The sequence below is a fragment of the Tenrec ecaudatus genome, chromosome 3 (genome assembly GCF_050624435.1).
Source record: "Tenrec ecaudatus isolate mTenEca1 chromosome 3, mTenEca1.hap1, whole genome shotgun sequence".
Classification (NCBI taxonomy): Eukaryota; Metazoa; Chordata; class Mammalia; order Afrosoricida; family Tenrecidae; genus Tenrec; species Tenrec ecaudatus.
Genome location: NC_134532.1, coordinates 186,212,107 through 186,225,331, shown reverse-complemented (window position 1 = coordinate 186,225,331; position 13,225 = coordinate 186,212,107). Strand labels below are relative to the sequence as shown.

General features: G+C 39.0%; 1 protein-coding gene across 2 annotated transcripts in view; it reads right to left on the bottom strand.

The window, feature by feature from the left end:
* ARAP2 (ArfGAP with RhoGAP domain, ankyrin repeat and PH domain 2) overlaps positions 1-13,225 on the bottom strand; it is a 270,205-nt gene that overhangs the window by 152,976 nt on the left and 104,004 nt on the right. For both annotated transcript variants that reach the window (XM_075544450.1, XM_075544452.1), the window contains exons 10-11: positions 5,659-5,774; positions 888-1,087 (exon numbers count right to left, since the gene is read on the bottom strand). In XM_075544450.1, the coding sequence (XP_075400565.1) occupies positions 888-1,087; positions 5,659-5,774 (316 nt within the window). The remainder of the gene's footprint in view (positions 1-887; positions 1,088-5,658; positions 5,775-13,225) is intronic.

The following is a 13,225-nucleotide window of genomic DNA, read 5'->3' as shown; positions in this document are numbered from 1 at the left end:
CGTCCCAGTTTGGTAGTCTGTCAGTGAGCCCTGACTCACCGCTGGTCTTGCGTTTATCACATTCTAAGTACTAGCTATTTATTTATGGCGTAAAGGCTATCTATGTCTTACTCATCATTTTAATGACCAACACAAGTACAATATCTGCTTTTAATGTGAATTGAATTGGGGAGAAGGCAGCCTTGAAAATCAAAGTTTAGAGAGTTTAGAAAAATCAAAAGTTGAGCTAATGACATCCTCCATTGACACCCTGCAAACGACATCCTGTGTGATCAAACTTTCCCTCCACTCACCTGGACACCTGTCCGAGCACCCAGACATGCTGAGCTACCCAGTGGTCAGGGAGAAGAACCCGCCAAAGTAAGAACACCAGAAATAGCACTGGTTATTGTCATCAACTCTCATGCTCCTGTGAAATGCTTCTAAACCAAAGGCCTCGTTACCAGACATACTAGATCTGGCATACAAAGGTTAGAGTTCAAAATAAAATTGATGTGAAAAACATCTTATAAAGAATTGTTGGAGAAAAATAGATAAATTATAATGCAAAGATGCATGCTTCTTGGAGGTGCATTCTGAAGCACACTTGCCTATAACAAGAACAAATTCAACATTGTCTTCTTTAAATCCATGCATAGATCAATAGGCACAAAATATGATTACACACTTTAAAATGAATTTGTAAATCTAAGTCATACATCAGAGAAGCTTAGAACTGTAACATATTGCTGAGTTTGATTTAAATGTAATAGCCTTCCTCTAGTTTTATTTTTTGCTAACATTAGCTGGGACACATAACATAGGATGAAAAAGAGCATTTCTTGCTAATCCAATAGTGATGTGCAGTGCCAATCCAGCAGCGAAGAGCGTAACTTATGGCTAATTACCTGCACACTTCTTACAGATGACGACACAGAGGTTGATGGATGCCCAGTCAGGGTCGGGGGCTTTACAATCTGCACAGCTCCGGTTGGATTCATTGAACCAAATCTTCTCGGCTACTTCATAATCAGAGAGAGTTTCTGCTATCGATTGCTGCAAAGCTTCAATCCACTCCTGTTTCTCTTTTTCAGACTCGGCTGTAAAGCTGAAACAAGGGACAGTTCTGTATTATCGATCTTCCTTGTAAAGGCCAACTAAGCAGTAAGTGAAGTTTGCATATTCATTTCACTCACAAATTAAACAGTAGCTAATATATGTATACACATATATTTATGTGCCTTCTGAATAGTGTGTGGTTTTGTTTCATCCCTGTAAAACTTGCTAAATTTAGCAAATCTATCGATTTTCTATTAATTTCCCACATTGTTATAATTTTGTTTAGATATCTTGAACTCAACGGATATATTTTTCTCACCAGTATATTAAAATTGTCTTGCTAGGTCAAAAGCTCACACTACAGACCACATTTCTTTTAAAAAAATGGGTTATAAAAATAATCAGTAACAGACTGGCAGATATTCAAGATTTGGAATATTTTGTCCAACATGTATAACATGATAGCCTAAAACAAAATTATCAAAAACACCCACCAAAAATTGTGAAAAAAATTTTTAGATTTTAAAAATAGTCATTTGTTTGTTTGGGGTTTTTTTTTTAGTTAGAAGAATGTCCAGATGGTTTTAAGAAACTAAGAAATCAAGACAGTTTTATGTGATTTCCGTTCTAGCAAATGCCTATTAACTCCTATTTAGGAATTTTCTGCTTTATTCGGATTCTTAGCATTTATTACATGCCTAAGACAAGGAAGAACGCAGCAAGCATCAGTTCCCACATTGGGAACATACATCCTGAGCGTGTACACCATGCCTGAGGATGTACAGCAATGATGTGGACCAGGTCAATGGCTCATAGGATACTTTTGATGTAATTTTTTTCATTGAAAGAAATGAATAGAAAAATAATGAAAATAGCAGATAGCTAACATGTGCTAGAACCAAACTCCATGTCAGGAAGCTGATCCTGCCTCCTATCTACCCTGCAGGACAGGGTAGAAATTCCTCTGTGGGCTTGGGGTCATTCTTTTTTTATTCAAATATTTTTATTGGGGGCTCTTACATTTCTATCACAATCCATACATTCATCCACAGTGTTAAGCACATTTTTACCTATGTTGCCATCATAATTTTCAAAGTATTTTCTTTCTACTGGAGCCCTTGATATCAGCTCATTTTTCCCCTTGCTCCCCAACCCTTCCTCCCTCATGAACCCTTGATAAATTATAGATTATTATTTTCATATCTTACATTGTCTTCTGCTACCCCTCACCCACTTTTCTATTGTTTGTACCCCTGGGAGGGGTGATTGAATCCCCTGCCCTGCCCCAACCTTCCTCCTTATCCTCCTGGTATCTCTGTTCTCATTGGTCCTGAGGGGGTTATCTGTCCTGGACTCCCTGTGTTGCAGGCTCTTATCTGTAGCAGTGTACATGTTCTGGTCTAGTCAGATTTGTAAGGTGGAACTGAAGTCATGAGAGTGGTGGTGGGGAGAGCATTAAAGAACTAGAGGAGAGTGGTATTGGTGCTATATTACACTCTGACTGTCTCGTCTCTTCCATGTGACCTTTCTGTAATAGTCTACAGATGGGCTTTGGGTCTCCACTCCATGCCCCTGCTCCCACACCATTCACAATGGTATGATTTCATTCTGGGTCTTAGATGCCTGATACCTGCTCCCATTGACACCACATGATCGCACAGGCTGGTGTGCTTCCTCCAAGTGGACTTTGTTGCTTCTCAGGTAGATGGCTGCTTGTTTGTTTTCAATCCTTTAAGACGCCAAATGCTTATATTTTGATAGCTGAGCACATCAGCTTTCTTCACTACATTTGCTTATGCACCCATTTTGTCTTCAGCGATCATGTCGGGAATGTGAGCATCATAGAATGCTGGACTATTAGAACAAAGTGTTGACGGAGTACTTGAGTAGAGGCTTAGTGTCCATCTGCTACCTTAATACTTAACATACAAACATAAGTACTTAGATCTATTTTCCTATCACTAGACATAAATATATTTATATATGTACATGCCTATATTTAGACCTCTATAAATGTCCTTTGCCTCCTAGTTCTTTCCTCTATTTCCTTTTGCTTTCTCTGAGGTAATTCTTTAAGGGAGTAGAAAACTTTTCTTTCTCCCATGGTAAGGCTGCCAGTTTTGATCTGCTGACCTTTAGTTTAGTGGCCCAAAAAATAATCCACTATACCACCAGAACAATCAGTTAATACATTTTTTAAAAATGAGTTGCCTACATGAATCATATTTTTCCAAAAACACCATATGTTGTCATCATCATTACAACATTAATGAGCTTCCTAGTGATTTCCAGTTCTACATAAAGAATTGGTCACAGGCAGTATCTCTGTTTTGAGTAAAGGTTAGAATCTGCTCTCAGTAGGTATTCTCAAGTTGGCTGCAACTCTGATCCTGTGTAGTAAGGCGCAGAACCCTGCCGGATGCTGCCTCATCCTCACCTCCTTGGTGCCTTAAGCCCACATTTGCAACCGCTGTGTCAAAGCCATTTCACTGAGGGTCTTCACTGACCTCCGCTACCAAGCAGGGTGTTCTTCCCTAGCAACTGTTCCTCCTGAACAGACACGTGGTCAACGTGTGTGCGACGCAGTCTTGTCATCCTTGCTTCCAGAGAACAATGTGGCTGTAGTCCTTCCAACAGAGATGTGTTGGTTGGGCAGGTCATCACATATCCAATATTCTCCAACATTGGTGCTATACAAATACACTAATACTTCTTCGGTTTGCCCTACTCATAGTTCCGTTTATTTTAAAGTTGATGAGGCACTTGGTTTTCAAAAGAATATCTTTTTTTTCCCGCTACTTTATAGATGTCATCTGCAGCATGTTTTCCCAATGCAAAATAGTGCTTTGATTTACTTACTAGGATTTCATGGGTATGGATAGTGAGTCTAAGTAAAATTAAATCCTTGGAAACTCTAATCTTTTCTCCATTAAAAATAATATTGAATATTGGTCTAGTTGCGTGGATTTCTGTTTTCTACAAATCCATACTGAAGGCTGCAGTCTGATCTTCATCACTGTGCTGTAAATCCTCTTTGCTTTCAGGAAACTAGGTTGTGTCATGTGCATGTCACAGGATGTTAATGAGATGTCCTCTAATCCTGATACAACACTCTGCTTCATAGAGTCAAGCTTCTCAGATCAGTTGCTCAGCACACACACTGAGTAGGTATGGTAAGAAATAGAACACTGGCACACATTTTTCCTAAGTTAAAATCACTCAGCAGAAGTAATAGGAAAAGCCTATAAACAAAAAAGGTAATAGCTACTTAATATAGCACTCTTAAGAAAACTAAAGGAAACACTATGATACAACCAAAGTAAGCAATCCTCTGATTTAAAACTTTAAATACAGATTTCATCTTAAATAAATGATTTTTCATTTGATTACAATGGCTGAATATTTTCACTCCAATGACTTTGTATTAACCATGTAGACAGAATTAATTGTAAATAACTGTCGACATGCTGAAATGGTTTATCTATATGAATTCATAGCAAGTAAACCTGATTAAAGTTACAGTTTAAAAGTACAAAGGGAAAGAGCAAAAAAGTAAGGCCAGTTACTATGCAGAAACCATTTTAAAGCATTTAACCCTAAATTTGCTGAAATGACAAACCTATTTCTAGAAATATCGGATGCCAGCTTTCAATGCCAGGAATTTAATAACTCGGTGCTTAAACATTTGCTGAAAACAGATGTGGCATTGTATAACACTGGCACCCGGTTTTCTGGGAAAGACCAGATGCAATGCTTGCCCAGATACAGAACCCAGGGAATTTGGGGCACAGTTTATCAGAGGCTAGTATATGCATATGCAAAAATAAAGCTTATGCAACAGCAAGTGGATATAATTTGATATATAGAATGAGTTAACAGATTTGATAGTGTTGTTGAAATTGCTGAGAAATCCTTAAGTCTTCAAAGGACTTTGAGTAGTGTAGTACTTTGTGGTGTGTTGCCTATTTGAGAAAATAAATTAATCTGGCTATGCTCAATACATACTAACTTATGCCTGTCTGTATATGAAAGTTGTGGAGTCATAAATTAAGAGAATCTACTAAGGATTTAACTTTGTGGTTTCATTGTCATGATGAAGACACTGCTAGACGACAATAATGCAATTTATATAATTAAATGCAAATGTATTTGAATCAGTATGTACCATCAGAGTCATTCAATTTGGAATCATTTTGGCCTGAAGTTTCTATTAGGAAACCACTATAAAGAATTAAGTCAGTGATTGATCTTAAAAGACATTATATTTGGGCTGAAAGGAGATAAAGAGTAATATAGCTTAAAGACATGGAATGTTTTCTTTATTCTATTCCAAATGTGAGCAGATATGCCATGCATTTGATGATTAAAAAATACTGTTCACCAACTATAAGAAAATGAAGTATTAAACTACTCCCATTTCATAAAACACATGTCTTTACAGGTAGTATGATGACTTGATATCTAATTAATGAGATTTAAGACTATATATTGGTATATACAACAGTATAGAAATATGAGATAAGTATCATATAAGGGTTAAAATCAGCATTACTGGTATCTACATAGAACTTCGAAGCTTTTCTATAGAAATACAGCCATAAGTAGTTTTAAATAACTTACCTAAAACTCCTATATGGAGTGATGATTTCAAAAGCTTGCTTCACAGTTCGGTCCACTTGTTTTACATTTGCTACATTCATCGGAATTATCGTAATACCAAGTCCACTCTTAAAATCCTGTTTTGGAGAGAAAATATGAAAAAGGATTAACACAAAAATGAATTTCAAAATCTCAATCATTTTCTCTAGTAAACCATAGTAAATTTCACTACATATACCAGTAGATCTTTTCAATTTAAGAATTCCTTAAAACACTGATTGAGAGTTATTCTCTCAGTCCAGGTAGTCACTTTCGATAACACTATGCTATTCTGAACTCTCCCGCTGTCGACAGTTTCTTTCACATTGAAGGTAAGTTGCCTGGCTATAGATCGTGAATTGAGTGTACCTTATGTTTGAAGGTAAGCACTATATTCACCTGTTCACTGATTTCTACTATAATCATTGCACTCGCCTAGGTAGGGAGCAAAATGACACTGATATTGGCATAATTACCAAATATATTAAATAGGAAAAACTAATCAGAGATACTTTCATTGCAAATGAGGTAGTTGGATCTGGCAGGAAGAACCAGAACCTGATGCTAGCTCATTGTTCCTCCTTTATTTTACAACGTGACCTCTCTTCCGTCACATGACTTTCTCAAACACACGTACTACCTGGTGTATGAAGGGCCATGTATATGCGTGTATAAGCCGAGTTTTTCAGCACATTTTTGGGATAGTTTTTGTGCTAAAAATAAGTGCCTCCGCAGATATTTGGTTCAGCTTATACTTGAGTAGATATAGCAGGAAATTGCGTCTCAATTCTAATATTGTATTATGTTCCCTTTTCCTCCTGCTAGATACTTAGAAGAAGCTCCTCTAACACCATTTTGGTGAGAAACTTGGCACTTGTTCAACCACAGTGGCCAACGTATCCAACTCAGCTCCCCCAAACGAGGATCTATCCAGAGGCTGCAGAAAGAAAGTGAGCAAGAAAAACCTCTTGGAAGTACCATTCATTGCGATAGGTCCCCCTCCCTCCCCACCTCCTCCCCTGGCCCCTATCCTTTTGGTATCTCTAGTCCCATTCCTGTTCCTGGGGTCCATGTGCTGTGAGTTTTATCTCTTGCCTATGCCCAAGTGCATGCTCCCCTCTAGTCCACTGAGGGAAGTGGTACTGGGGTGATGATAGTTGGGGTGAGGAGGCCTCAAGGGATCAGGGGTATAATGAATGGCACTTCCAGGGGGGAGAACAACAGAAACAAGAGGGGAAGGGAGACAGTGGTCAGTGTGAGTTTTGAAAATAATTAACAATCTATAATTTATCAAGGAGCCACAACGGGCGGTGGGGAGGTGGGGGAAGAAGCTGATCCTAAGGGGTCAATGGAAAGTAAATATCTAGAAAAAAATGATGGACGATTGGATTAAAAAACTGTGGTATATACATACAATGGAGTACTATGCATCACTAAAAAGCAGTGATGAACGTATGAGGCACATAGCGGCATGGGAAGAACTGGAGGAAATCATGCTAAGCGAAGTAAGTCAGGCACAAAAGGACAAGTACAACATGAGCCCGCTGAGATAAGTATTAAAAAAAATGCAACAGGGGCATATGGAAAAAGCTACTATATACAAACATTTTTGGAGTAAAGACTGTGTAGTATGGCAGAGACCAGATCAAAACCAGGGATGCACATGGTAGACAATGGGGGAGGAGGGGGGGAAAGGAAATAAAAGGATGCATATAAGGAAGAAAAGGGGAGTGGGGGCATGGGGCACTAACCCACCCAAGGGGAGGGTATTGGTTATATCTTCACAGGGAAAAGGGGACCAGGCTTCAACCCAGTGCCGCAAGGTGTGAATGCAACATTCCGGCGTGGAGTAGGGAACCAGTGGAGAGGTCTGGGAGACTGGCACCAGTACCAAAAATTAATTGGATGCCTGCCCCCCCCTCCCCTGAAGAATTTGTTTCAAAGGACGATATTGATTCTACAGCTCCAGGAGACAGACATATCTGATCAGAGCATATGGGAGCAGATGAAGGGGGAGGAGGAGAGAGTGGAGCACAGCCTGGCCCACCTGGCCATGAGGATGATGTTCCTGAGTAGAGCAGCCAGTCCACAGAGAGGACAACATGGCCAGCCCCACTATGAGACATGATGCCCCTCAGTGACCAATGGCGCTACAGAGGACAGCACCGGAGACACACTGTGTGAATTGTACCTGACTTGATCCCACCACACCGAGGCAAATCACTGGGGGAGTGCAGCGGAACAGCAAGGGAATGGAGCGACAAGGTCCCCAGGGAATGCGGAAAGTGGACTTTGGGGCCAGGGCGTGGTGCCCCAACAGACTGGACTGGAAAACACTCCTAAAGGGCAACAAATGATCCTTGAACTAACTACAAGCTTTCCTTTCTTAATGTGTTTTGTTTTGTTCTTTGCCAGTGGTTTGTTGTTGTTGTTTTGTTGTCTGGTTGTATACTGTTGCTTTGTTTTCCACTGTCTTGTTTTTGTCTAGGAGAGAAGATGAGTCAGTCAGGTTGCGATGTAGCACCGATGAAGAATACAGCTTTCCCCCAGATCCTAAATGCTTCCTCCCCCCCAACTATAATGATCCGAATTCTACCTTGCAAGACTGGATAGAGCAGAGGTTGTACACTGGTGCATATGGGAGCTGGAGGCACAGGGAATCCAGGGTGGATGATACCTTCAGGACCAGGGGTGTGAGGGGCGATACTGGGAGAGTAGAGGGTGAGTGGGTTGGAAAGGGGAAACCGATTACAAGGTTCTACATGTGACCTCCTCCCTGGGGGATGGACAACAGAAAAGGGGGTGAAGGGAGATGCCGGATATGGCAAGATATGGCAAAATAATAATTTATAAATTATCAAGGGCTCATGAGGGAGGGGGAACGAGGAGGGAAGGGGGAAAAAAGAGGACCTGATGCAAAGGGCTTAAGTAGAGAGCAAATACTTTGAAAATGATTAGGGCAAAGAATGTACAGATGTGCTTTATATAATTGATGTATGTATATGTATGGATTGTGATAAGAGTTGTATGAGCCCCTAATAAAATGTTTTAAAATAATAAAATCGCTGAACTAAGATTAAAAAAAAAGAAAAATATGATGGAATATATGTACTAATATGTAGGATATAATCAATGTATGGATTGTAAGGATACAATTGATGTATGGATTGTAACAAGAGTTGTAAGAGCCCCCAATAAAATGATCTAAAAAAAAGTTAAAAGCATGCAAATAATCTATATTCATATAATGTATGTCTTTATAATGACAATATGAATATTATTTAAATTTATAACCCAACAGCTAAGGTAAAGGTAGACCTTTTTACCAACTGCTATAGATGGATATTGATCAAACCTGCAATCAAAATGCATTGAAAATTACTACTACTAAAAAAAAAATAAAAAAATAATAATAAAAAAAAAGAAAATTACTACTAATTCAAATGTGAAAGTTGAAAACATGAAGAATAATCTAGGAATAAGGGAGCGATCAATGTAGGGGGCATTAGAACTGATTGTGATAATGTATATACAACTCTTAAAAAGTGATTTAACAATGGAAGTATGTAAATGTGAATATTGTATCAAGAAATCTAAAGAAAAAAGAAAAGAAAACTTAACCTATGGTTACCATGGGTAGAGGAAGAGATTCTCTTTAAGGGGCATTGAGTTGAATTGATTTTAATTGTGGTGGTTGTCAGTAACGGTGGTATGGCATGGAGAGTATAATCAATGACATTGGATTATCCATGTAAAATTGCTCAATTGGAGAGTGTTTGTTGTATACACTTTTGCTACAATTGAAAAGAATTACACAAATAACAATGATTCAAAGGAAGAAGAAAATGTTCCGAAATTAATTGTGGTGATGCTCGCAGAAGTCTTCTTGATAGGAGTACCTGCTGAATTGTATTATCTGTGAATGAGTACCGACAAAACTGCTAAAAAAAACACTTGGAATTTAAAATCTCTTACCTTCTCGGGGGTCTGGGAATGAATCAAATACATAAGATTATTTTTTTAAAAAGCCAGTTAATCTGACTCCACATAGATAAGTCACCTATGTTAACAGATTCAGACTAAATGTGCTCTGATTTTCTAAATTAAATCTTGGGAAGAATAAGCTGGCAAACTACAAACAAATAGTGGTCCATTTTCAACAAGGAAGCTTGTAGCAGACTATAAAAGAAGCAATTCACAGACCCTCTGCTCTTTCTCCTACTTTATGGGACAAACATGAAAACACCATATCCACATCTCCCTCGCCCCTCTGGCTGGTCATGTATTATAGTTTGGGTGAATAAACACAAATATATATTTTTTTAATGTGGGGGAAGGGGAGGAGCTGTTTATTATCTTGTTGGGAAATGTCAACCAGAAGTCATTTCAGAACTCTTAAAATGAGAAGCCTGAGAACAAACTGTTTAAATCTAAGGATGTTCAGGGTAATTGTTGTACTAAATGACAGGAAAATGTACCCCAAAGTAATATAAATGTCAGTAACCTAAAGAGCTTTTAAGATGAAGCAGTTGTATTTTCTATTAAAACATTTTGGTGACATCAAACTGTTAATTTTCTGTCATATGCAGAACATATTTTGAGTAGTTCTTATTCCCAGTTGCTCATCAAAATTACTCTTTTGACTTCTTCCCATTGTGAGATTTGAATCCCATGAGTCAAAGGGCAGCGGCAAGACTCTTTAGGTTAAAAACTAAAACTATAACTGCAGGTTTCTCATGTGTTGCTAATACTGAAAAGCACTGAATTAGATAGCAGAACCCGTTGTTTAATTCAGAAAGTGCCAGCACGCAATGTTACAGGGCCAAGATATAAACACTTCTCTCTGCCTTCAGAAGATCAAGAAAGCAGGCAAACAAATTACAGAAAAAGCTCAGGAAATCATCAAGACCACTGGCTGAAGACGGGAAGAGTGAAAGGCTGCGTTGTGAAGAACCGATGTCTCTGGAGCGACACTCCTGTGCTAATGTGCAGAAACGCCCCCTTCACACAACCCCAATGGGGGCTATATCAAGAAAGAATAATTTCACATCCATATTTTATTTTAATGGAAAGCTCGATGAATTTATATCAGTAATGTTGAACTTATTCTCACACGACAGGAAACATTTGGCTCAGTAATGAGATGGGAAACGTTTCCTCATTGCCTCTATTTAATAAAATGTATATACTATGTGCCCATTCCACACAATACAGCTAGAACTCAGATATTTCTTAGCTGGTCAGCTCCATCACTATTTTCCTATCCCTGGCCTGCTGAAAATTGCAAGCATAAAAGATGATTCCTCAGAGTGTTGTTAATGCTTTTCTAAAATAAAACAAAATAGGAGAGAAAAAGACTTAAGAAAATAAATGCTGTATATAAATAATACACAATGTAAGAGCTGTTAAGTAAAATGACACACAATCTAAATATTGGCTCATGAGGTCTGTTGTCTACAACATCCTTAACATTTTTAAGTGTGATGCATTTTACAATTGAGAAAGTATATAAGAATATTTATATGCAGTGGCATATTTAATTTCCTATTGCATGTATCAAAAAATAATTCAGTGGTCCTCTCTGAATGTGAAGTTGTTTCTAGTCACACTGTGTGTGTGTGTGCATGTGCTTAAACAACATATACAAGGTGTGTATAATGGGGTACCCCCAAAAACAGATTTTCCCACCAAAGCTATGCATTTAATTTTCTTTATTTTTAAAAAACAACTTTCTCACCTTCAAAGCGCTCTCCAGTACACTTAATACATTTGTCAAATCTGTGATTCCATTCATGGAAACACTTTTAAAAAATTATCTGTTTGGATGGCTGAGAGCACCTCCCTTGTTTTTTTTCTTCACTTTTTCTATCTCTTCAAATCGCTATTCTTTTTTGTCTCTCTGTGTTCACGGAACAAATTCACAAAAAGAAATCACACAGAGCTAGGTCAGGTGTGTGGGGCAAGAGAGGCATACTGTTATCTTCCCAAAACTGGTGCACTGAGATGACTGTGTGAGCAGGTGAATTGTCATGGTGGCAAAACCAGTTCCCCATCTGCCATAAATCAGGTCTTTTCTTTCACACACTGTTAGGCAATCTTTTCTGAACCTCTAAATAGAAAACTTGATTAACAGTCTGACTTGGTGGAAAGAACTCCAAATGTACTACAAGTTGACATTTTTGTCCATTCAGGATTTGGTAGATATCCAGTACAAGGTTTGCCATCAATTGACATTTCAGTATTTTTGAAACAACAAAATCACTCATACAGTTTCCCATAGCGCTGTCCTAGTAAGCTGTGTTCAACATCACAACAGTTTTTGCAGCATTTTCCCGAGCAGGAAACAAAAGCCAACAGCCTCATTCTGTTCTCTTAAACAGGCCATCACAGAACAGGAGGCTTGATCAAAACTGCTTTCACAAAAATATTCCCTGTGACTAGAGAGAATCTTCCCAGGCAACACCACTGGTTGCACTAACTCAGAGCCAGTTGCTTAATGCTTGCCTAGTGGGAAAATGGGCACTATGAAAGCGCCTCTCTGCCCAGTGCAATTCCAGGTGGGTTTTTTTGGTACCCCCACATATGTAGGCAGAATATATATATATATATATATATATATAATATTATATTATATTATATACTATATATACTTGATTATAAGCTGAGTTTTTCATCACATTTTAATGTAATTTTCTGATAAAATTAGGTGCCTCACAGAGTGGGAGCCAGTGGAGGGGCCTGAAGGCTGGGTCCCCATAACAGCCACGTGGACAACCACCCCTCCCCTCAGAAGAATTTACTTGAGAGGAAGGCACTGAAGCTGCAGCTCAGAGAAAATGGGAGCAAATGAAGGGGGAGGAAGAGAGAGGAGCACATCCTGGCCCATCAGGCCTGGAGGACGATATCCCCGCTCAGAACAGCTAAGGCACAGAGTGGACCGTAAGCTGATCCCACTTTGAGACACACTGTCCCTTGATGGCCCAGGGCCCTAAGGGGGACAACACTGGAGACTCAGTGTCCAGGACTAGCCCAGACTGACCCTATCACACCGAGGCAAACCACTAAAAGCTGCTGCAGAGCAACAGTGGGAGCAGAGCAGGGAGTCCCCAAGGGTGTACGAAGGACAGACTCTGGGGCCAGAACATGATACCCCATTGGAACTGACTGAAAGACATGCCTAAGATAAAAAATTAGACCTTGATCTATTTACAAGTTTTTCTTTTTAATTTTTTTCTTTTAATTGATTTATTCTTTTATGGGTAATTGGTTTTCTTTTTTGTTGTCACCACGGTGCTTTCATTCATCACCTATCTGGCTATAGATTGATATTTGGTGCATATTATTATCTCTACAGATCTATCTACAGAAGATAGACCGGAAAAATAGTCTGGTGGAGAAAACAACGGGACCAATGGTTCTGGTGGGACATGGGAGAGGGGGAAAAGGGGTAAGGAGGTGGTGCTAAGCAACCCAGGGACAGGGGAGCAACAAGTGATCCAAAATCAGTGGCAAGGAGAGTGTGAGAGGCCTGGTAGGGATTGAGCAAGGG